The sequence below is a fragment of the Marmota monax genome, unplaced genomic scaffold (genome assembly GCF_021218885.2).
Source record: "Marmota monax isolate L192 unplaced genomic scaffold, Marmota_monax_Labrador192_F-V1.1 WCK01_AAM20220418_F8-fsc00041, whole genome shotgun sequence".
Lineage (NCBI taxonomy): Eukaryota > Metazoa > Chordata > Mammalia > Rodentia > Sciuridae > Marmota > Marmota monax.
In genome coordinates this window covers 10,324,026-10,350,585 of record NW_026695238.1, presented here as the reverse complement: position 1 = coordinate 10,350,585, position 26,560 = coordinate 10,324,026, and the positions used below count along the sequence as shown (strand labels likewise).

Sequence of the window (26,560 nt, the reverse complement as noted above, 5' to 3'; positions counted from 1 at the left end):
AAGTCACCAAATACCATGGGATACTTCAACAATCTCTGAATAGAGAGACTGCCCAATTCTCTAAGAATGCCAATTATTCTACTGAAACACAAAAGGCATATTGGGTAATTTCCCATGTGGCTCATTATCACTTTCAAACCCCTGTGGAATGTCATTGTGTTATGGAAGGTCTAAGCAGCATTTCTACCTATCCAACCCCCAAAACACTCAGCTCATTCAAAATCCAAATAACCCAAAGCCTCCAAATACTCTGCATATAGACACTGCATATGTCTATGCAGTTTTAATTGCAGGTACATTAGCAGTGATTTTAGGCAACATTTTCTTGCTACAGAAAAACATTTTTCTTCATATTATCCTTATTTAAAAGCAACCTAGCAGTGCTTTAATGAAATAAACTAGCCAACTCTAAACATCTGAATATTATAAAACCTAATTTGGTACTTGTCAGACAGAATGTGGGGAGAGGGAATGGGAAAGTTTTGGTGGCTTAAGTCAAAAAAGACTCGTGTGGTTAAAAGTTCTATATCACTAGTCATAAATCATCAACAAGAGCAAAAATCCCATCAATATCTATTATGATGAGAACAGGTCTCCTAGGACCAAAAATTTTCTACAGCTGTTCTGCTGGCCCAATCAGATGTTTTTAAATCTTCATAATAAACATTCCTGAAAAACCTAACAATCAAACACTTAAGATCAATAAGTTTAAATTATATCCTACAATGAATTCTTATTTAATGTTCTTTTTTAGCTATATACTTTGGCTCTGTAGTAAAAGAAACTCTGATTATCATTATTATATTAACTACTCCATCTGTTCCTTATACACATACCAGGATTTCATGGCAAAGGAGATCAAGAAACACCACAAGATTAGAAAAATTGCTAACAGCTTTTTAAACATTCATGAGATTCTTTGACCTATAAAGACTTTCCCAGCAAAGGAGGGTCATATTAAGAATAAATCATTACTTGTAAGAGATACATATGCTTTCATAAAAGTTCCCCTGATGACCGTTAGCAAGGCCACCTGGCTTTCTGTAGCTCTGCCTCTGAAGAAATCCAGTCACTTCAGAGGAAGGAATATACATATGGCAATCTTACAGAGGATTAGAAAGAAAGGTAAAAGGAACTTGTATTTCTGCCTTGAATTCGCTGGCCTGTACACCTTCTGTGCCTATGTTTCTTCTCTATGAAAAAGAAAAAAAGTGAGTTTCTCTGTTGCTGTTTTGTTGTTGTTTTCTTAAATAATTGGAGTGTGTGAGAGGAGGAAGAAGAAGAAAAGAGAGTAAACACAATAAATGAAACTGCTCTATTTTATAAGACTAAATTGGCAGAGTGCCCATCAGCAGTGAGGAATCAGCGACTAGTATCTTTATCCTAGTTCTAACACTAAATACCTGCGTGAATTTGGCCAAATTACTTAACCTTTTTTAAGTCTCAATTTCCCAGCTGTCATGCAAGATGTGGTGACTACGCAATCCATCACAGTTTAAGACATGTCTGTACATTCAAGTACATTCTTTCTATTCTCCTTGCCCAGAATAACATTGCTATTTCTTAACTGAAAAACCTAAACCAGGAAAGAAGTGTAAAATACTTTCTAAAGTGCTCTCTCAAATAACCATAGTTACTAGCTTAGTCCATAACTACTTATCACACCTTGCCTCTTCAGGTGAGTCTACAGGTAGAGGCAGGTAAAGCTGGTATTGTCCAACCACCGTTCCTCTACATCCAGATTAAGTTTCTAGAATTTAAAGGAGCCAAATCAGCAGAGGTGAAGCCTCAGAAGTGAAAACTTCATGGGGCACAGACAGCATTCATTTCTGTAGTCCCCAAGCCTAGGGAACTCGACTCATCCAAGGCTATGATTTTTGTTTCTGATCTCATCAGAATAATCTGGGAACTTTTTTTAACGTCCCAGTTCTTACCTCTACCTCCTTTCTGATTTCATTGGTCCAGGAAGAATTTGAGGCACTCAAGGTATTATTAGGTTATAAAAGTGGCCTCAGATGATACTATACAGCCTGGATTCATAATCATGAGGTAAGTCTTGAGAACACATAGAAAAAAAAAAACAGCTTAACTAACTTCAATACTGTCACACACCGTTTTATTCCTTCAGTGCCTCTACAATACATTCTGGATAATCCCAAACAGGCCTTTTCAGATTCTGCCTTCTCTCCCTAGAAAGCCCTTTTCTTCCATTGCTATCCTTAACTTCTAGCCATCCATCAAGACCCAGTGTTCCATTTTCTCCCAATGACTTCCTGTAAAGCAATCCCATTAGTCCCTCCTCCTGGGCTGGACACTGACCCTCTAAGTTAATACAGCTGGATAGAGTGTCTGCTTCTTCCAAGAAGGAGCAACTGGACTAGGTCAGCTTTTCTGCCAAAATAAAGTAGAATACTAGAGAAAACATATTCCAAACACTGTATAGTACTAATACAGAATTTTGAATCTTGAGAAAAAGGCAAGAGTCTGGAGGCACTTCCCAGGCTGGAGTGAAGGGAGGGGAACAGAGCGGAATACAGTAGGCACCTTGAGCTGAGAAACACCCAGAAGATCTGGGGTAGGAACTAATTAGGAGATTAGAAAAAACAAAGACTAGCCTTATTAGCTATCATCCCATCATTCTCTACCACCCCATACCTAGATCAGTTCTCTACAACCTAATTCCTATTTCTGTGGTTTCATCTTTTCAAAGGTATGTCCGTGCCTACACTTCCACTCAAGATTATAAATTCTCTTAGACAGGCACTATTGCTCTTTTGTTCTCTCCCCCAGTGTCCAGGCTGGCACTCTGCACAACATGATGCTACTGGGTAAACCAGTCTCTGGCTAAGAACACTCGGGAAATAAAGCAAAACTTAAATATTTGTGATTTTATACATAAACGCATATACGCTCACAGACATGCAATAATTCTTTGTGCTAACCTTATTTAAGCCAGGGGTCAAAAAATTACAACGCAAGGTCCAAATCCAACCCACTGTCTATTTTTGTAGGTAAGTTTTTTACTGGAATACAATAGTGCTCATTTGTTTATAAATTGTCTATGTCTGCTTTCATGCTATAAGGACAGTTAACTAGCTGCAACAGAACCATATATCCAAAAGTCCTTAGAGCTATCTGGCCATTTGTAGAATTTGTAGAAAAGACTGCTGACCCCAAATTTAAGCTATAGTGGCTATCAATTGACATATATATTATGAATATATATTACAGCACTCCATTTGGGCTGCTATAACAAATAACCACAGTATGGGTGGCTTAAATAACAAATATCTGGAAGATATTTGGATGAGGGTATCCACATGGTCAGTTCTGGTGAGGGATGGTCCTCTTCCAGTGTCACATAATGCCAACCTCTCATTGTATCCACACACAACAGAAAAGGGGCTAGAAAGCTCTCTAGCATCCATTTTATATGGACACTAATCCCTAATTTCTTAACAAAGGTCTCACCCCCAAATACCATCACGTTAGGGGTTAGAATTTCACGATACAAATTTGGAGGGAGGCACATTCAGTCTATTGCATTAAAACACCCATTGGTTCCATAACCTGTAGCTTTAACACCTGTCTGCTAATACTGGTGCAAGATACTACAGTGTAGTTGCCTAGTTTGGTTTGAACATGGTTTGTCTCTCTGAACTCTTGCAGAAGTTTAATCCCCAAAGTCATATGTTAATGGTATTAAGAAGGTGGAGATTTAACCTGACTACGGCATTTAGAGGTGGGCCCTTAGGAAAAGGGTTATGCTTAAAAGATCATTAATAATGGAGACTTCATGATTGAATCATTATGGCTTTATAAGTTCAGAGACCAAACACACATCATCAGCAGGCACTCTGTCTTTCATTGTGTGAAGCTTGTGCTGCCTTAGACTGCCAGCAAGGCCATCTCCAGAACGGAGCCAATGCCAAAACCATGCCCTTGAACCTCCAAGACTGTCAGCTAAATAAACCTCTTTTCTTTGTAAAATTAGCCTATCTTAGATATTTCTTTATAGTAACAAAAAGTTAATTTACTGCCCCAGGCTGAAGTATAAAGGCCTGAGCCTAAAACAAGTATTTTGCTGTAATCAGGGGGTCCTTTCTACTGATTTATGGAGAACATTTAGAAAAATACATGGTATTTATTAGAGATATGCCTATATTAGCATCTTAGGATAAGTATGAGTCCACCTGAATATGGAGATGGAGTAGACCATAGAGAACTATATACCTGAAACCAAGTTCTGACACTTTGCCAACAGTATAGTCTCAGACTGATAAGCAAGGAACCTAGGTTTAGTATGAGTCTTACCATGTATGATAAAGCTCATACCAATCAGGAAGTTGCTTTATATGCCAGAGTTATCTTATTCCCTGCTCTTCTCTGCTAACCCACTCAAATATGGTCCCAGGTTACCCCTCCCCATATAGTTTCCAGGCAAGATAGAGGTACAATTACATAACATGTGAGCTACTCTACCACAGTACAAAACAATATTATTTTAAAGTGGCTCTATATTGGTTAACACTATAATTTTAAAAATAAGTTAAAATTAAATGAAAGCACTTACCTGAACTATTAGAGTAGTACTGTTGTTGTGGGTAACCAATATTAGAGGAGAAAATGCCTAAACATAAAGGAATTAAGGTTTTTAATGTAGCCACAGGCTTCACAACAAAGTCTAGTGACACTTCAAATGATTTCTAAACATTTCAAATAAACTGCCTTTTATTTGGGGGCCAGGAGACAGGATGTTGGGGGTCAGGTAATGAAACCCTAATTTATACTCACTGCAGTTCCTTAACGGTTTCTGTTGAGTTAAAACAGTCTTTGCCTCACAAGGTACCAAGCTTGGGTACTGGTACTGCTACACAAGTAGAAATGCTCTGGCTAAAGAGAGGCTTCTCTTGACAAGGGTGTTAGGAGAGTCACACTCCCCACCATTCCTAAGGGATCTTCTCATTTCTGTCCCTATATAGTTAATTCAGCACAGCTGATGTGCAGAGAGGAAGGGCTGGAGCACCTCCTCAGTGCACTCTCCTCCTCCAAGAGCTGTCAAGACTGCAGCCGCTACAGGCTGGGTCATTTTCGTGATGTTCCTGGGTCACTTCAATTCTCAGTTCATTCTAGATCTTTTCTTCACCAGAAAACAGGCAGAGTGTCCACAGGTTATTTGCAAACTGCCCTGAATGTGTTTCGATTTTTCATATTTAATTTTCTGCTGTGTTACTTCAAAAGCACACTGATGTAAAAATATCTCAACAGGAACAGGCACACTTTTAAGGAAGAAAACTAAGAGTTTAAATGTTATAAATGTGGGGGTGGGGAAAATCCTCTTTAAAAATTAAACCAAGCACTTGCCTAAATTTTGCAACATGTCTGCCGAAAGCTTTAACAGCCACTTAATCCTGAGTGAGACATGCAGAAAAATGAAGTAAACAATGAATTCTTGAGAATCATTTTTCCTTTATCTGTACACATTACTAGATTTCTATAATTAAATTGTATTGAAAAGACAATAAAACTGGACACTTTCATAAATGAAGTTTCGGCTGCCTCCTCCAAGCTTACACAAGGAAATAAGTAATGGGCAAATGCAGGAAAATGGGAAGCTGCTTAGATGCAGCACAGTCTGTAAAAATTATCGCAAAGTAAACGCCACCTGCTAATAGAGGCGACAGCACAGTGCCGAGAAAGCTTTCTAATATCATGAATATTATATGGTTCTCAAGAATACCAGTCATCGGCACAAACTGTGAAAACAAATTCTTTATGGTTCAAGAAAAGGTAAAATAGTCTCAGAAGATTTTCCATGAATAAAAGATGAAATATTGGAACTACATGGTCTATAAAACAAGTGTTTGCAAAACAGTTTCCTTACAAGTCCAAACCAGTATAGCATTTTAAATTAAGAGGTCTAAAAATGCATTTATTTCTAAACAAAGTATTTTCACTGAGCATCAATTTAAAGGAGAAACAAAGAAAAAAAAAATAAAGGAAAAAAGCGTAAGTCAAGCTTCAAGCCATGATAGACATGGCTTGGCCATGCATGAATATACCTCTTGCCCACCAGGGACTTAGGGGTCATTCTGAATTCTTTAAAATACTAGCCTTGTCCTTCAGTCTAGGTTTGGTTTTCTTTCTTAACTCTGCCTTGCACGCTTATTCATCCATGGAATATTTTAGAAAAAATGTACTATTTTAACCTACTTTAGTTCTTTTCATTTTTGAGGAAATTAAAGTTTTCTGTAAGTAGTATTAAGGTTAAGGGTATAAATGTGTTCCAATATTTGTCCCTTAAGAAAGCCTCAGATTTGAAATCTGTGTTTGCATCCACATTGTGGAGCAATGTGAAAAACTGTACTGGCTGTTTAATCTCTTGGTTTAAAAAGGAAAGATGAGCATATTAGGGAATTCCTAAGCTGAACCACAAGAAGATTTGGAGTTGCTTCTGTTCACATTAAAATTAAGATGAACTTCCAACTTGTCATGCCAAAGGCGTTTTGTTCCGTACCTGCACATGTTTCCATAATTTTCTTCAGAGGCCCTTGAGTGTACATTAGTCCAACAAGAATCCCAGCCAGATGCCCTGAGAAGGAAGTCCTAGGAGGGAAGGAGACCCTTTGTGAGTGTTTGTTCTGCTGCTGATTAGAGACATTCTGTCTTCTCATTAGCCTAGTGCATGTCAATTAGTCACAGTCTGCAGGCTTTGTTCCACATCACATCTTTTATGCTGAGCAGCATTTAACTCAGACCAAAGAACAACATTTCCTACCTTAGGAAAAAAAAAAAGCATAATGAATAACAACTACCACATGTTTAAAATGCAACACCCCTCCTAAAGTAAAAGAAGTGGGTTGACTCTTCTAGAGCAGCAGAAGCATTTTGCCAAGACAAGCCATTATATTTCTTGTAGTTTTTCTCTCTTCCTCTCATAACAAAATATCAATGTTTTTCTCTGTTCAGAAGTAAATCTGGAACCATCTAGCCATTGGGGGATGTCTGTGTTAACACTGAGCAGATTGCTACACTTTTCTATACCACTGACTAGTAAGGCAGAAAGTAAATGAAAATCAGCAAAAAGACTGAGATGCCCACATGCACATACCCCCAAATCTGTATTCTTATGCATCTTTCAGTCACCCAGCAAAAAGAAACAAAAATTTATACTTCAAACTTGAAAGATAAGTTAAGGCAATGAATTGGTTCCATTCTTCTTGAACTAGCATCTAAGACTGGCAATCACTTATAAAATTTATTTTCAAGGTACATTTCTACCAAAAGTACAACACCCCCAGAGAACCCGTGGTACTTCATTCGTTGTGGGCTATGGGTTATTTCTGCAGACCTCACTGGTTAAACAATGTCCTAGTCAAGAGTTGAAGAAGTTACTAGAGATTCTCTTAATGACCTCCATGTTTTACCACAAAGATGAGTCCTACACAGTGAGTTCTATCTGCCACCTTTTGACACAATCACATTCCCATCTTCACCTTAAACTGGACTTTTCTTAGGTCTCACTTTTGTATCAGTTGCCAGGCCCCATCTCCTTTATATTGCTTCTCACAGCTCAGCCTTTCCACTATAGCTATGCTTTTAGCCCTCATAGGTTCCTGCCTGAACTACTTAGAAAAGCCCAGGTTAGGCACAAGGCAGGTCCTAAGTAAGTATATGTTGCGGGAGTAAAGAATAAATCAAAGAAAACCATCCAGCTTATGTCCTTGTCACCCAGCTCTTGCTCTTTAGTGTATCCCACATACTTTGCTTATCTTCCTAAGACAGAGAGGGCAAATCATGTCACTACTATCCTCTGAAAGTCACCAGCTTACTTACAGAATACCTAGCATGCACTCAAGGCCTTTGAATGTGTGGTCTCACCCATCTCTTTCCTCTAATCTCATCAGCCCCTACACCCATCTCCACACACCCCAAGCACTGATAAGTGACCACAAGACTAAGGGTAAATGCACCTGTCATAAAAATATGCCCCAGTTGAAGAGTTACTGCTGCTTCTACCTTTATTATAGTATGTATCCAGTCTACTGGGTAGCAAGGTATTTACATATTTGCTCCTCTGTCCATCTTCTGTGTTTAGATCTCACACACAAACACTCTGAGGGTAATAATGGTGTTATGTACCATTATAAGCTCAAACACACCAAAATAAATGAATAGATTTCCGCAACTTGGGGGAATGATTTCCCTTCTCCAGAAGGAGGGCAACTGAGAGTTAGAAAAGATCCTGATGTAAACTCCAAGAGTACAGTGATCCTTGTAGTTTTTGCATAGGTATTCCACACACATAAGACAGTGCCTGGCACATGATAGGCACTCAAACAGGCGTAGAATGAATGATTCAAGCGCACCAGAATCATTTCATCAAAAGCTTCAGTAGGCAAGTTAAAACCACTAGATCTTCAACTTAGAGTGCTCACTGAGACATGGTAGTCTGAGTTAAAACTGACACACTTTGTCTACTGCAATAGTGACATAGAGGGGAAAGCCCGAGATGCCATAAGAAAGACAGGTATAAGTTATTCCATTGTCTCAGAACTATGGAAAGACTCGTTGTCTCTCAGGAAAAGAATAGGCAATGAGGAAGGAACACTTGGAAAAAAAAAAAAAAGATGACCAGAAACTTCTGTAGACAGGCGAGCACTGCTGCTTGTCCCCATCAGTCAACTAAATGTCACCACTGCCCAGACAAGCCCCCATGTGCTGAAAGTCACACATATGTACACATGTGCCACAAACACAACTGTTCACTCGTGACACTGATTATTTTCATCTACCTCACAGTATATATAACTAGACATTAACAACAAAGGATTGGACATTGGTTTCCCATTTCCTGGAAAGAACACTATGAACTTGGCTCTGCTTTAGCCAAACCTGCCCCCCTAAAAAAAAAAAAAAAAAAAAGTACTGATTTTATTCTCTATTCAGGCTCAATAAAACCCTCCTCCATTAAGTTCTAAAAATGGGAAAGAAAGTGGTAGTCTGAAAGATACAAAGAGGCCAGGGTCAAATTAAAAAAATAAATAATAAAACTTCAATTTAACTGAAAAGAATTTAAAAGATCAATATTTTTAAACTTTTAAAACCAATCTTCATGGTGAATCATATACTATAAAATAACATGGGAGAAAATTTCAATTTAAAATCTCAACCTAGTAGACAATTAATCTTGAATCTCATTTACAATTTAGAGTACAATACAGTAAAATGAATTTCTTATCTGTCTAATGGGTTTTCAGAAGTTTGAGTTATGATTTAATTGTCCTAATATAATTGCAAATAACCAGGGAAGGGAGACAAGCCAGCCAGAGAACACATGGCATCATTCTAGTATTCAGCATTTTCCACAAAAGTTCCATCTCAAACCATTTAGCTATTCTTATTATTTCATTTAAGCTCTATAAAGGTGTTCCTTTTTAAAATAAGAATATAAGAAGATTATAATATTATTCAACCCAAACTGAGAATCTCATTAAACAAAAAAAGGGGTAAATTCTCCCAATGATAAAGAAAATGTAGTTTTTTTTGGGGGGTGGGTACTAGGGATTGAATCCAGGGGCACTTAACCACTAAATCACATCCCCAGCCCTTTGTTTGTATTTTAATAGAGACAGGATCTCACTGAGTTGCTTAGGGCCTCGCTAAGTTGCTGAGGCTGGCTTTGAACTTGTGATCCTCCTCCTCCGCCTCCCAAGCCGCTGGGATTACAGGTGTGTGTCACAATGCCGGGCTACAACTCATTTTAAGAAATACACTAACTTGCCATGCAGTTGATAATAACCATTTGATAGATCACCTCCTTCATGCTCTATTATTCTAGGAAACCCATGTTTTGAAAGAGGAAATGCACCTGCAGAAAATGGAAGAGTGAACTGGGAGGATGGCTCCCTTGCCACAGGATTAGGGCACTTTATCCCTGACCCCAGGGCTCTGTGAAGGGCAAAGGAAGTCCTGGGAAAGACACACTGGAGTGCTCTGATCAGTGGATGGGACTGACCTTCAAATGTAATAGCTTGAAAAACTATTAAGACCAAATTACACATGCCAAACACAAGTTTTGAAGTTTTTCTCTCAAGAGAAAATAAGCCCGTGGCTTCTCTCTGTTCTCAGTATGCATGGAAGCTGACACCCTGAGCCTGAATTACTCACAAATGAAGATTCTCAGTATAAATTATTGCAAAGAGGCAGCTATTTATGCAGACTACTTAAGTTTGTTAACATAATACCATTGCTTCTGTGATGATAAAAACTATTTTTGGGTTCAGTTTCCTTCTTGTTAAAATTCAACTTTTAGTACTTCTTTCAGTTAATGTTTAAGGAAAAAAAAAAAACTTCTGGTTTTTGTGTATCCTAACAGGTCTTTATTTTGGCATTCTACTTTTGATGATAGGTATAGGATCTACTGCTGCTAGTGATAAACATACTGTCAAATGGATAGTCATTCCTCTGTACCAATCTGTCTTTTCTTCCAGCTTTTAAGAGTTCCTCCTTATTTTGGACATACTTTCATTATACCACAATCCTTCTGGTTGTAGATTTGTTTTATTTAGCCTGCATGCAATTTGCTGTGCTTCTCAATATAAGGTCTCAAGTGTTTCTACAACTTTGGAAAATGTTCAGTCATTAATTTTTGTCCCATGGACCTCTGGATATGCACTACTTACATATTTCTTAACAACATATTTAAATATGCATTTATGAGAAAAAATTTAAAATTAAAATTATTAAAGATGGAAATACTTCAAGTCAATGTTGCTACTCCTTATTTATAAGTGATAATAATGGTGGAAAGCAATTTTGGAGTACAACTAAGATTAAGATATTATTATGGATATCAATTATACAAACTACATGCATATATCATTAATATCAACAGTGTTCTTTCCTATTAAGCCAACATAACTGATCCTCAGCCCTTTAAGAGGTTATTTGTAAGGTTAAGCTAAATGATTATGCAAAATGTGCCTGCTCTCATGTGCCACTGTTCAAGACTAAAAAACTAGAGTTATGATTGAAAGCTGTGACAAGCTATAAAGGTCCTCCTCTGTTAAACAACAAATTCTTTCTACAGTTAAAGAGGCTGTCCTCTCAAGCATGGCTCAGAAAGCAGAAAATGTATTACTCTAAGACATAATCTCATGGTATATGCAGAGCAAATGACCTCATTAAGGATGTAAATTGCTGGAGAGGCAGTGTTGGACAAGATAAGGGAACAAGGTAAGGGAAGAGTCAGTCAGTGAGAAGCAGCCTATTGTACTTTCCATAATTTCTTTCTATAAAAGCTTATAATACCAGGTTGGGGACTGGGCTGACTAGAAACTCTGGGGTTTGTTGATCTTAATAAATCCTACATTAGCAGCAATGTAACAAGATATAGTGAGAATTTTCAGGTTTTTACATATTAATGCCACTAGGGAATCTCTTGACAGGGCTGCTTTTTCCCAAGACACACTGTTCTTAACTCACCTGTTTCCTGTCCTTGATGCCTTCTTCAACCATTATCACAGCACAGTCTTTGGCAATGGAAACTTGAGAGGGACTTGCTCTATGTGCTCCCTCTTCACCATGCCCCCTAGCTCTCTCACTCCCATCGCCTTTAGCCACAGAAGCAAAACCAGCCACTTTCCAATATGACATCCCCCAAAGCAAATGTTGGCAGTGCACCCTCCACTATCTATTTTGGTTTATTAAACAAGGCACCAGTTGCATACATGGGGCTGGGAGCTGACCACTGACATTTACTTGAGGCACAACCATGATCTGCATAAAAACAACAGCTTTAAAAAGAAAAAAAAAGTCAAGTTTATTATACAAAAAGCTTCCAAGATAATCAATGATGCCTATCAACTCCTTGGCTGTCAATTCCATGCCCTTACACATGCAACAAGACAATTCCCTGAACTGGTTCCATTAAGTAGTATTCATTCAAATATTTATTAACTAATAAATATACAAGACAAAAACAGTCTCTGCCTCCTGAAGCTTATAATTTAGTGTTTAGTGTCTACACACACACACCCAAAAAATTGTGGTAAGTTTAAGAAAAGTGAGTCAACTTTCCCCCAAAGTCATATGGGATGGCTCTTCAAAGTGTCATCTGAAATGACATTGTAGGATTTAGAGCCAGCATACCCAGAGGTGGCAAAGAGAGCTTCAGGCTGAGACAAGTATTTATGGAACAGCTTGAAGCAAGGAGAATATTGTGTTTTTAAAATACTGAGATTGCTCTTAGATGGCTTAGCATAATAAGCAAAGATCACAGGCCAGAAGTACTGCATGACATGAATTTGGACAACAGGCAAAAGTCAGATCATACAGGCCTTATATATGGCAGTAAGAAATTAGTTGTTTTTTAAGTATAATGGAAAGCTACTAGAGAATGTTTAACAGGATAATTGGGAGAGGGGAGCATGAAAGGGGAGTGTACTAGGAATTAAATCCTGGGACACTTTTCCACTGAGCCATACCCTGGCATTTTTAATTTTTTATTTTGAGGCAGGGTCTTACTAAGTTGCTTAGGGCCTCACTAACTTGCTGAGACTGGCCTTGAACTTATAATCCTCCTGTCTTAGCTTTCTGAGTCACTGGGATAACAGGCTACCTAAACACGTCTAGCTATTACTAAATTCTTTAGCAATCTATGTTGTTATTCTAATAGCTGTCAAAACAAAATGAAAGGTTGGGTCAAATTAAATGAAAACAACAAATGACATAATGTGCAAAATAAATGAACCTCTTTAACAAAGGTTAAAATTGGTGAAATTGTTAGTGAGCCTCGTTTTCTGTCTTCATCAGACATTTTCCTTAGCCAGACACACCCTGGAGTTTTCGTCACCATATCTTCCATATGTGATCCTGAGTAGACCCCATCTGCTAAAATCCTTCCATCTGCTCTGCACCACACCATGACCATTCCTGCCTCTAAGACAATCCAGAAAAGTAGTTGAGAGTACAGGGACTGGCTAGTGAGACACCTCATTCCTCAAGAGCTTTCCAGAGCCCCCTACTGCCTTAGTTCATGCTACTCTCTGGCTTAGGCAGGCCCTGATTCAGCCCATTTTAACAACTGTAATGAGCAAGTCTGAATAACATGAAAACTTCACCCTAATCCACCAGCCCTTTGGTATCTCCCTAATGTTTCAAGAATAAAAGTTACACAAGGCTTGTAAAGCTCTTCATGTGTTTCTGTCTGACTCTCCAGCCTTCTTTTCCCCTATTGCCAGTCCCCAGAGCAAATGAGCCATTCCCAAAAAGCCACAGTTCCACCCTAAATTTAGAACCTGCATGCACTATTTTATTTGCCTCTCACTTCACCCAGCTAACACCACACCCCACTTGGGCCACAGGTTTCCCTAAGGACTTGAAAAAGGCTACTCCTCCAGCTACTGCAGGATCCTCTGCATTCTTCTAGCATTTGGAATTTCAAGTTGTCTGCCACTGTCATGATGCTTAGTCCACTGGCTTTCAAACCCGTCACACCCAAAGCCCCCTTAGAATCCAAATATTTAGTAATGCTCCCCTATTTGCTTAAAATTGACAAAAAGTATAACTTACAGACATACTTATGAAAATTCAGATACATACACATGCAATCACAACATAATGCTCTAGCTATAAAAACAAAAAAACATATGCTGGGTACAGTGACACAAGCCTGTAATCCAGCTATGCAGAAGTCTGAAGCAAGAAGATCATAAGTATGAGGCCAGCCTGGGCAACTTAACAAAATTTAGAAAAAAAGACTGGGAATACAGCACAGGATAGAGCATCTCTGGGTTCAATCCCCAGGACGAGAGAGAGAGGGGGGGGCAGGGAGGGAGAGAGAAATAGAAACAGTAACAAAATACTATGAATTATAAATGCTTCAGCACAACACTACCAGGAGACATATCAAGTAGTTCTTTGCTTGTGCTTTGTATGGAATCTGCATAAAAATGGGAATAACAAATGCAGGCAGTTACAGTTGGGCTTTCTGTGACTCAAACATCACACTCACAGTTCCAATGGTGATGTGATCTTATATGAGGATAAATAATTCTTGATTCTAAAAAAAAAACAACGCACAATTTTCCTTCAATTTACATTTATAATTCAATTTACAATTTCCCTGGAAAAGTCATTATATATGAAATCTATGCAAAACATTGTGTTTATATGAAAAGTACAATTAGGTTTTTAGGTTCAGATAATCATAAACAGGTTTTTCACCTACATGAATGTTCTTTCAACAGACCAGGCATGTGCATGCACATGCATGTACACATGAAAACCAGTCTTGGTGCAGGGGACTGTCCTACAAGCTGCAAAACAGCATATACCTTTGGCGCCTGAACACCAATGCCAGTAGCACCCCTACTAATCATGATAACTAAAAACAACTCAGTAAATTTCCAAAATTCCCCTTAGGGACCAAGCCACCCATTCCAGTGGAAAACCACTGGCTTACAGAATATGCTTATTAAATGTTTGCTGAATTGATGACCTTTAATCATGAGGCCCCAAAATATTTCTTTACAAAGCACTTCTTGTGTGACTACACTATACACAAATTCCAAGGATTCCAAGTAAATCTACAACATATTGAAGTGATATACAAGAAAATTTCCCAGCACAACTGAAACGCACATGGGGAGTTAGACTATTTGAAAGAGGTCATGATGACTTCCATATTGCACTGTGGTGGAATAAATGCAACCTGGCATGTGAAAAGCACTCTGCCATCTGCTATTAGCATAGACAAAAATATTTCTGGATACCACATGAATGATTATTTGTACATCACCTCCAGAAAGTAAATATAAAATGAAAGAGAGGGTAGATTGTTTATAGCCTGATTTTAACATGTGCTACTGTTATGAAGCAAATAGAGGATATTCTTGTGAGCTTAGCTTTTTGGAAGAATTTTCAGAAGCAGTGCCATAGGTAGAAATTCCATGGCTCTAAGATAGTCAGGCTTTTTAACAATACAAGTAGAGACTGACTTGGTTGACCTCCACAAAGGATGGTAAGAAAGAGTCTCAACTATGGAACTGATATCTACATATTCCTTACACACACCATAACTAACATGAATGAGCCGGGCTGTTCTTCCTAGGTCCAAGACTTAGTCTGCCAGTTCTCAACCCTAGCTGTACATCCAAATCCTTTAAAACGTTCTAAAAGTTCCTTGGGCCCAACTCCTAGAAATTATGCAAAATTGCTGCAGGGTAGGACCCTGACATTGTTTTGTTTATTCTTTTTTGGCAGTAGTGTTTTTACTCTGTAGGTGAATCTGAAGTGCTGAGGATTATTGATCTTAACCCCCAATTCTAATTCCAATAGCGAGATATCAGCTGCCATATCAGGCCAATAAGAAAAACATTTTGGGCCGGTCGTGGTGATGCACAACTGTAATCCCAGTGGCTCTGGAGGCTGAGGCAGGAGGATCACATGTTCAAAGCCAGCCTCAGCAAAAGTGAGGCACTAAGCAACTCAGTGAGACCCTGTCTCTAATAAAATACAAAACAGGGCTGGGGATGTGGCTCAGTGATCCAGTGCTCCTGAGTTCAATCTGTGGTATCCTCAAAACAAAAACAAAAACATTTGGGGAGTAGGCAAGACTCTGAACTTCACAATTTATCCCACAGAAGTAACATCTGTTTCCCTTCTTGGTAAGTGATCTTAACATATTCTAATGCTAAATGAGTAAGTACAGCTTTGCAAATGCATGTAAATAAACATATGAGCTTATTTTAAAAAGATTTACAAGTTATTTGGACTTATTTTAAAAAGTCATATGGCCAAAGATGACAATAGTGCAGAGTTGAGGTAATCCTTGAATCCCTAGATTCAACACAAAGACTGAGAGAAAAACTGGATCATAAAGTTTAAAGTCTGGTATTATGATGCCTCCTGCTTCACTTTTCTCACAGGAGGCATCACAATACCAGAGTTTAAATCATACAACAGAGTTATAGTAACAAAAACAGCGTGGTATTGGCACCAAAACAGACATGAAGACCAATGGTAAAGAATACAAGATACAGAGACAAATCCACATGTTATCTCATATTAGACAAAAGTGTCATAAACATACACTGGAGAAAAGGCAGGTCTTCACTAAATGGTGCTGGGAAAATTGGAAATCCATATGTAGTGAAGTGAAATTAGACCCCTATCTCTCACCCTGCACAAAACTCAACTCAAAATGGATCACAGATTTAGGGACTAGAACAGAGATCCTGTGCCTAATAGAAGAAAAAGTAAGCCCAAATCTTCACCATGTTAGCCTAGGAACCAAAGTCCTCAACAAGACTCCTAAAGCGCATGAAGTAAAATCAAGAATCAATAAATGGGATGGTATCAAACTAAAAAACCTCTTCACAGCAAAGGAAGCAATCCAGAATGTGAAGGAAGAGCCTATGGAATGGGAGAAAATCTTTACCACCTCTACCTTAGGTAAAGCATTAATCTCCAGGATATATAAAGAAATTCAAAAAATTTAACACCAGAAAAACATATAACCCTATCAATAAATGGGCTAAGGAACTGAATAGATATTTCACAGAAGAACTAATATAATCGGTCAACAAAAATATGAAAAAATGTTCAACATCACTAGCAATTAGAGAAATGAAAATTAAAACTACACTGAGATTCCATCTCTCTCCAGTCAGAATGGCAATTATCAACAAGTAACAACAAATGTTGGCAAGGATATGGGGGAAAAGGTTCATTCATACATTGCTGGCAGGACTGCAGATTGCTGCAACCACTCTGGAAAGCAGTAAGGAGATTCCTCAGAAAACTTGGAATGGAACCTCCATTTGACCCAGTTATCCCACTCCTCAGTTTATATCCAAAGGACTTAAAATCAGCATACTACAGTAATGCAGCCATATCAATGTTTATAGAAGCTCAATTCACAATAACTAAACTATGGAACCAACCTAGATGTCCTTCAACAGATGAATGGATAAAGAAAATGTGGTGTATATACACAATGGAATATTATTACTCAGCCATAAAGAAGAAATTATGGCATTTGCAGGTAAATGGATGGAACTGGAGACTATCATGCTAAGTGAAATAAGCCAATCCTCCAAAAGCAAAGACTGAATATTCTCTCTGATATGCAGATACTAATGCACAATGGAGGGGGGTGGTCATTGGATTAGACAAAGAAGAATGAAGGTAATGGAGGGGCAATAGGAATAGGAAAGACAGTAGAATGAATAAGAACTAACTTTCCTATGTTCCTATATGAATATATAATCAGTGTAACTCCACATCATGTACAACCACAAGATTGGGAAGTTATATTCCATTTATATATAATATGTCAAAATACATTTTACTGTCATGTATATCTAAAAAGAACAAAGTTTTAAAAAGTTAAAAAAAATAAAGTTAGAATATAATTTCAGAAAAGGCAAGTTCTGTTTTAGTTAAATCTGATATGAATCAAAATTCTGACTATGAGAAACAGAAATGCCTCATCTACTACATGACTCAAAGACCTGAACATGCCATCAATACCACATTCTGCTTCTATAGCATCTTTATTTGGGACATCTATGAGGCACAGTTAAGGTTAAACAAGAGCACAGAAACATCAGCTACAAAGCTCTGAATAGTGACTATTAGACGTGAATCTGTGCATGCAATACAACCTGTAGGCTGAACATTGGGACAAAAGTGATGCTAGTGAAGACACAGACTCAAATGGGCCCATCTTGCAATAGCATACAATCAAAGAAACATTCTCTCACCTCCAATGGAGTCCCACAAGGGACAGATAGTTCCTCATCTCCCTTCTTGGCAGCTCACCACAGGCATGTAACCTCAATCATCTAATGGGAGGATAGCTACACCTTGAACCTAAAGCTGAGAATCTAGTGATGAGAGTCCAATAAAGCAATGGTCAATGACAACAAGTGAACAGCCAGTTCTCTAAGTTTTTCCAGTTTGGTCCTTCAGCACTCTCTTAGAAGTGACCAGATATCCTTCCAATAGGTTCTTCTATTAGTTATGTCTGCCAGAGTAAATGCCAAGGAGATAGTGGCTCTATTTTCCTAGGATTAATACCCACAAGATGATGTTAAGACAGGAGTTGATGGCAGTCAGCTGTCGCCATTCTCTTCTGAGAATGAAGCTGTGGTAGACAGACTTTAACATGATCACAGGTGATCCCTAATGGACTCATGCCCTTGATAATTCCCTCACTCTGAGCATGGGTACAACCTGTGACTTGTTTCTAACCAACAGAATATAGAATGTCACTTCCATGAATGTAATATCAGACTTTAATTTCTGCCCCACCAGCAGATTCTTCTTTAAAGGAAGCTGCCATATTGTGAGCCATTCTAGGGAGATAGTCAAGGGGCAAAAAACTGTGGGCAGCCTCTAGCTGACAACTAACCATGAGGCTCTTTGTCCAACAACCCATAAGGAACTAAACTTTTCCAACAGAAAAAGTGGATCTTTCCTCAGTCACACCTTCAGATGAGAACTCAGTGCCGAGTGACATGTTTGTTGCAGCCTTGTGAGAGCCTGAAGCCAATAACCCAGAAAAGCCATGCCCACACTCCTGATTGACTACAAAAGCTGAGGTAAGAAATGTGCGTAGCTCTAAGCCACTAGGTTGAGAAAATTTCCTTCATAGCAATAGTTAACTAAAACAGAGGCCAAAATAAGGTGGTGGGGATGGGAGCTAGGGCCAGGAGAAAAAAATAGAATCATGATGACTTTGAGTCCCTGAATCTTGTCATATCTGAAATTCCTAAATCGCTAATAGTCATCCCCAGAAATTTTAACTATGCAAGTCAATGAAGATTCTTTTCTTTAATACACTTTGCTGAGTTTCTTTAAATTGTAACCAAAAGAATCCTGGCTAAAGTGACAAAAGATGACAGAAGAATTATAGAATCAGAAAAACTCAAATTCTCAGAGAGAATTCTGTTAGGTATTCCAGAGTAGGCCAAGACTACAGGAGGGCAGAAAGACTTGATTCCAATGAGTCAATAAGAATGTTACCACACTGAAGAAACATCAGCCCAGATGTTCTAGTTGCTACATTAATTCCCAGAACCTACCCACTTTTATTAGATGCAGCTCCATTCTTCACATGTAGGAGATAACAACATTTCAAGAATTAAGAGAGAAAACACATATAACAGTATCTTAATATAAGGTCTGACACATCATAGACATTAAACAAAATGTGAGCCAAAATTCAAATAAGTTCTTTTTAAAATATAAAACAGAAACACTATTTTTAAGTACTTGTTTATTATCTCTATTAAAGAATACTTTGAAAATCCATAGCTATTTTATTCAGTATGTGTTAGCAGATACTTCCAAGGGGATTACATGTTTTGCACAGTCCCAGAAGACTTTGATGTGCTCTCACTGGCTTCAGCTTTATCAGCCTCTCCACATGTACCCACAGGTGACAACTCAGGGACACTGAAGTGACAGCAGTCTTCCTATCAGCCAAACACCAATTTTGGCACCTTCCTCGTTACTTATTTATCTATTTATTTATTAGTTGCTATTTTGGGGGTACCATAGATTGAACCCAGAGGCACTTTACCACTGAGCCACATCCCCAGTCCTTTTTTACATTTTATTTAGAGACAGGGTCTCAGTTACTGAGGCTGGCTTTGAACTCAAAATCCTCCTGAGCAGCTGGAATTACGAGTGTGCACCACCATGCCTGGCCTTATTACCTTTTTAACTCCCATGACAAGTCCATGAGATGGGAACTATTATTGGTCTTACTTTATAGATGTGGAACTCAGACTTAGAAGTAATTGAGCCAAGGGTCTAGAGCTATGAAATGAGGAGCTAAAAGTTAAAGTGGCACTCAAAAAAGTATATTGAAAGAAAAAAATTCAGTAGTAAATCCATCCTCAGTGCTCCCTCCCTGATGGACAGGCCTTCTGCTACTCTTGACTCAGTTTCTGTGTGCCTGGGAAAGTATAATTAGGATTTCTAATCTGCAATGAGGAACATAAAAACAAACAAAAGTATGACTAGAAGCCATGTAAGTGTTCGAGTAACACAAGCCTAACAATATAATGATCATGTTTTGACTCACAAAATATTTCCAAAAAATAATCTACCATTTCTAATTTGCACTCCTCAACAAAATTTTATCAAAAAAAAAAAAAAAAATACATGTCTTCTTCAACTCACTGAAAGATTTGTTTCACCAGGTGGTTTTAATCTCCTTTACTACTGACAACTTTTGTGGCCCCTTCCACATCTAATCCTTGTATTACTATTGATTCTTAGCTGACCCTTAAGAAAAGTCAACTGAAATTAATGTGCAAAAAAATCTATGAAATCCAGATCAAAAGGGACCTCAAACTATCATTAAAAACTTCTAAGGTTCTCTGAGAAGAATCTTACAATAATGTGAAGCACATAAATAACTGGGCAGTCCACCTCTACCCAGATGAGTGACAACAGTTCTGATGAGTCCTTTTCAGACCAAATCAACAGGATAAATTGGTTCTGTAGCATACAGAATACCATTACACACAAGTGTGTTAAACAGTGCATAATTAGCATGCTCAAGACATTTGATAGCAATCATATGCAGGGTACTCAGAGACACTGGAGTGGAATTTATGAATTTTAAATAAACTTTTACAGTTTCTTAGGGAAAATCTTTAAAATTACTGCTGCAATGCAAAAAGCTTTAAACTAAATGTTTCAAAACAGGTGTTTCCAACCTTTTTGTGTCTTACCACAATCCCCTTTGTAACTATGATTTCAGTTATTTCCCAAACACACTTTAAATCTTCTGTCATGAAAACAATTTAATCCAAACTCATAGAGATCCTCAGATTAGAAATTTGTTAACACCTGAACATAAATAATACCATTATCATTCATGTAAAATATCTCATTGAGGAAAATAACTAAAATGTAATAATAATAATAATAATAATAATAATAATAATAATAATACTGTCTTAAGGAAAATCACAGTTCTTTACTGCCCTTTGGCAGGAGGAAGAAATGTACACATTATTATGCATCCATTAGCCTTTCCACAAAAATAAGTTTTCCTTTGTCACACCTTGAAAAAGAAATCTGGGGACAGGAAGAGCAGGATAAAGATGAGACACATGAATAATGAATCAATGAGAAATGTGGTGTCTAAGACTCATAACAATCTGTGATCCTTACTTTTTCACTCTCAGGCTCCTGAATTAAAGAGAGGACTTTTAATATTCTTCCAATGCCGCTCACCCACTAAGTGGCTTGATAGGCAAGCACAGAGTAAACTTTCACTTACTCAAAGGGAACCATCTTTTGTATTTGCTCCGTCAGATAGTACTAAGAGGCAAGAAAAGGGAAGGGTGCCGCAGGACTGGCTATCAAGTTAGCTAAACCAGGCAAAGGTTGCTGTTACAAGCCTATTTCACCATTAGTACTTCTGTAGTATCTGTTGAGAAGACTTTAAGGCATTCTTTAATGGGAAAATGGCCAAAACAACAATGGTAACGGCAGAGTTCCATTAGCACTACACTGGTTATTAGTAAAAAGATGGATCAGAGTGTTAATTTTTAATTCAGAGCCCCTCCTTATATATTCCACACAAAAGAGCACTACGAGTTTATAAAGTCATTTTTCTGCTGCCTGTATAGTACTAAATTATTTAAAACTCATTTGAAAAATACACATACACCTTTGACAGTTTTTAAAATACTGTTTGACAACAGCCTTTTCAACATCTATAAAAATATGTGCTAGAAAAGCAGATTCTGTACACACTATCTTTCATTAGCAAGTCCTAAGGTATTTTTACCAACTGGTGCATCACACTTCACAAAACTGTTTAACAGAAATAAGAGGAAATGTGACTCTGTGTTTAGAGTTCCAAATTACTTAGTATCTCTTACACAGAGAATTTATTCCACCCTCAAAATCTGTATGTTGGTTACACTGAGTAATCCTCCCTCAAATGTTACAGGATTATGAATTCTTAACAAACTGACATTATAATTGAGGGTTTTCTGGGTAAGAATTCATTGAATAAATCCACAACTTGGGGGGGGGGGGGAGACAAAACTGAAGTTCTAACTGATACAGCAGTTAGAGAATATCAGAGAAACTCAAAAGACTTCTTAAAGATTATTTATTAAATACTGTTTGAATCATGAAATCTCAGTGAGGTTTTCTTTTAATAAGAAAATTTAATTAGGTTTTAATAATATTAGTTTAAAACTTAAAAAAAAACAACAACGGAGACTCTTCTATAAGTAGTCTTAACACAGTTATTCCCCTCAAAATATATCTTTCTTGAAATTCACTGTTTCCTCTATATTTGTAGCTATATCTAGTATTTTCAAATCTACTGCTTTGAGTTTTCTTCCTTATTTTTAAAATTAAACTCACTACAGGCTTGCCTACTTGATTAGTTTTTTAAGTCATTATCATCATCTTGTGAGCTGGGAAAATACTCTATAAGATTTCTATATTCTTAGAGATGACTGGGGCTGCCTCTGAAGTCTCATCTTAGATTCTCCCTGTGAGATAAGGCAGAGCCCCTGGGGCCAGGTACTCCTAGCACTGGTGGCACTTTCACTGTCCGCCAGTTGCTGGGATGCATTTTCAAGGCTTCTAAATGCTCAGTTTTCCCATCTCTCATTTGAATCTCAGACTTTGCCTACAGCTGTACACTGATTTTACATAAGATGGTCTTTCCTTATTACTTACTCTAGACTTCTGGTATTGGATTGCTGACTCACCTATTTGTACTCAGTCTTTTATCTTTGACTGGACCAGCCACCCCAATCTCTGGCTTTATTTAGCCAACATGCACTGATATGTGTCAACCACCGTTTTAGAAAGTGGGTATAAGCACAGCATAAGACATAATGGTGTGTTAGTTTTGTGTAACTGTGAGCAAACTATCCAAGAAACACTACTTAATTTGGGGCTCCTTTTTCAGAGGCTCAACCCATAGTTGGCCAACTCCACAGCTCTGAGCCTGAAGTGAAGAAGATTAAGGCATGAGGATGTAGCAGAGGAAAGCTGTCATCTCACAGTGGCCATGAAGCAGAGAGACAGTGCAAGGAGCCACATAATCCCCAAGGGCACAACCCCAGAGACCTACTTCCCCTAGCCACACCCCTCCTGCCTATAGTTACCACCCAGTAGTCCATTCAAATCCACTGAATAGCTTAATCCACTGATAAGGTTATAGTTTATAATCTAGTCATTTCACCTCTGAACATTCCTTCATTGCTTAATACATGAGCTTTGGCAGGGGACATTAAAGATTCAAACCATAATACATAGATAAAAAATAAGATTTGTGAAAACTATGCTACTATACAATTAATTTGAATAACTTGAATTTTCTACTACAAATAACATTCTCACAAAATAATATGGGGAACTGAAATTTTAAAGAAAAAATAATATCAATGAACCCATCATCTTGAGTTAACCACTAAATATTTTGTTATATTTCTCTCAAGCTCTTTGGAATAATGATTTTACTATGAAAACTACATTAGATGTAATATTTAATATATTATTATTATATTTTTTTGGTACTTGAGACTGACCCCCCAGGGGCATTTTTGCAGTGAGCTACATCCCCAGACCTTTATATTTTTATTTTGAGACAGAGTCTTGCTAAGTTGCTGAAGGTCTTGCTAAATTGCTGAGGCTGGCTCCAAACTTTCAGTCCTCCCATGTTGCTGGGAATACAGGTATGTACCAACACACCTTATTCTATCTTCTACCTTTATCATGAGCATTTTACAATTCCATTAATATATTCTCTGACAATACCATCTTAATGGTTTTATAATACCTCATCACATCATTATCTCTTGAATCATTTACCTACTATTGGATGTGTAAGTGGTTATTCATTTTCTAGTTCTTCATGACAATAAGTAGACTGATAATAACCTTTTTTTAGTTTCTATTTATTTGTAATTTGTTTATTCTTAGAAAGGTAATTATTGAATCAAAGGATAATTGAATAAAAAGGTATAAATCTTTTTATAGTTCTTAATGCTTATTAAATAACTTTGCAGAATGTTTGTCCCAACATATAGTCAATCCCATTAGAGCTTTACATAAACTCCCATTTCACCAAACCCTCAATAATAGCAAGCAGATAATTTTTTAACTAGTTAATTTAATAGGCAAAATAGCTTATTTTAATTTTCCTTTACTTGTGAATTTTGTATTATATATGTATTAGGCACTGATTGATGTATTTCTGATGGCTTTTGTCAATTTGCCTACTGGTATTTTTCTTGAAGCTAATACTATACATCCTAAAGATGCAATATTTTTGTTTCTAATTTATTTCTAATATTTTTGGCCCTTTATTATTTTATTTATTTTGTCCCCTTATTAATTTATAAAGTACTTTGACCTGAAATAAAATATCTGTTTCTTTTGTCTTCATTTGAGGTTATGTTCAATGTTTTTTTTTTGTTTTGTTTTTTTCTTAGAAATTTAAATTTCCAGCCAGGCACCATAAAATCAGCTACTTGGGAAGCTTGAGATGATGAACTGGAGGCCAGCCTGGGCAACATAGCAAGACCCTATCTCAAGAAAACAAAATAGAAATTTAAATTTCCTTCACATATTCTTAGACATTTTGTACATCTTATTTTCTAAACATCAGAAATCTGTGAAATAAAGCTCTTAAATTGTTTTTTTCAAATGGTTAAAAAAAATTCTTCAAGTTCCATTGATTAAATAAGTCTCAATTTCCCTACTGACTTTTGATGTTACTTTTATCATGTCTGTGGCATATTATGTCCTAAAAAGATATGTCTTAGAATCAAGCCACCATAGCAATATAAATTATGGAAGTGACATATATTGTTAGATATAAAACTTGTTATTTATTTGACCTGTGTGTTATGAATGACTATAAAATTAAAATGCTTTCCTCTTGAATTCAGAAGGGAACAATGTCCATTTAAAGAGAGATAAATTAGAACCAAATTATTTTATCTCTCATATAAGCTAATGAGAATCCAACTTTAAATGGAAGGAACGTTTATGCACTCTGCAGCCTGTTCTCAGCTGGTTATCACAGAATAATTGATGTACTAATGATTTCAATTCATAGCACTGACTGTCTTCATTTTGCATAATTTGAACCAAACCTGAATGTAAATGGAAAATAGTCCTCTTGCCTATTTAACTCCCATGACTTTTAACTAAAAATCACTTAATACTGCAGCAGAAGAAGGGGAAATTAGCAAATATAAAGAACTCACTATTTTAAAACATTCCTCATACTGAAATGGGAAGAATTAAGTAAATACATCAGAACTCTCTAGAGATGTGATTTATCATCTTATTAGTTGAGAATGAATATTTAATTGTATAACATTTATCTCCAATAATGTCACCTGGAAAAAAATTTCCAAATAGGCCAAAGTATATATTCTAAATACTCTCAAGGAAATAAATGGGCTTCACAGGCTTCATTATTTTTTTAATGAAAAAAATATATTACTAAAAAAAATCCAAGTCAAAATTATTGGTAAATTTATAATTAACTTTTCAGATTAAAAAACATTATTTTTGTGTAAAACACATTATACAGTCCTCTTCAATTTAATAGATATATTTATTCATATCACCTACTAACCTTGAACATGACTTTTCTTTCTTTTCTTTTTTTTTTCATTATCTGAGACATTCAACACAGTGCACTCAAGTCTTGTACCTGTCACCAAGTCACCAGAATTGATCATTAACAAGTCTAGTTAGTTAAATACAACTTAAGTTAGTGTTGCATCTACACACCCACAATTATATCACAACACGTTGGCCAATTAGGTCCAGCCCTGTAGTGAACCTTAATCCAGACAATTCTGTTCAACTAGAAAAGCAGCTGCTTCCTGGATTCTACCTACTGCTCTACAACCAGCATTCTGAGCTGGCTAACTGGATAGAACAGGCCCTAAATAGGGTCTAATTTGCAGCTTGTGTAGTCAAGTTGGTATGGAAATTTCTCATATATATTTGCATCCCTGTATACCATGTGCTTATTTTTTTATATACCTTTATTTGTTTATATTTATGTAGTGCAGAGGATCGAACTCAGTGCCTCATGCACGCTAGGCAAGCACTCTACCACTGAGCTACAGCCCCAGCCCCATGTGTTTCTGGAACCAATTGCAGAAGACAATATTTATTCATGCACTTAAATTAAAATTTGCTTACAAACCATGGGCTAATTGGACATTACTTCTGAATTTCATAAAGGCAAATGAAAGCTGATGTTTACACACAGATGCTCTGAAATGATATTTCATAATTTCATCAAAAAATAAATAAAACCATAGTCCAGAGGTGCTGCTATGGACTAAATTATGCCCTTCTCAAATTAACATGCTGAAACCCTAACACCCAATGTAAAGGTACTTGGAGATGAGGCCTTTTCAAAATAATTAGGTTCGATGGGGTCAGCAGGGTGGGGCCTTTGCAACAGGATTAGCACCCTTTTAAGAAGTGAAAATAGAATTTGCATATTTGTGCCCATGTGTCCTTT

General features: G+C 37.1%; 1 protein-coding gene across 7 annotated transcripts in view; it reads right to left on the bottom strand.

The window, feature by feature from the left end:
• Rhbdd1 (rhomboid domain containing 1) overlaps positions 1-26,560 on the bottom strand; it is a 132,181-nt gene that overhangs the window by 64,095 nt on the left and 41,526 nt on the right. For 6 of the 7 annotated variants that reach the window (XM_046439839.2, XM_046439837.2, XM_058577490.1 and 3 more), the window contains 2 exons: positions 6,518-6,606; positions 4,574-4,630 (listed from right to left, as the gene is read on the bottom strand). In XM_046439839.2, the coding sequence (XP_046295795.1) occupies positions 4,574-4,630; positions 6,518-6,606 (146 nt within the window). The remainder of the gene's footprint in view (positions 1-4,573; positions 4,631-6,517; positions 6,607-26,560) is intronic. The other variant, XM_058577491.1, reaches the window with a different exon arrangement.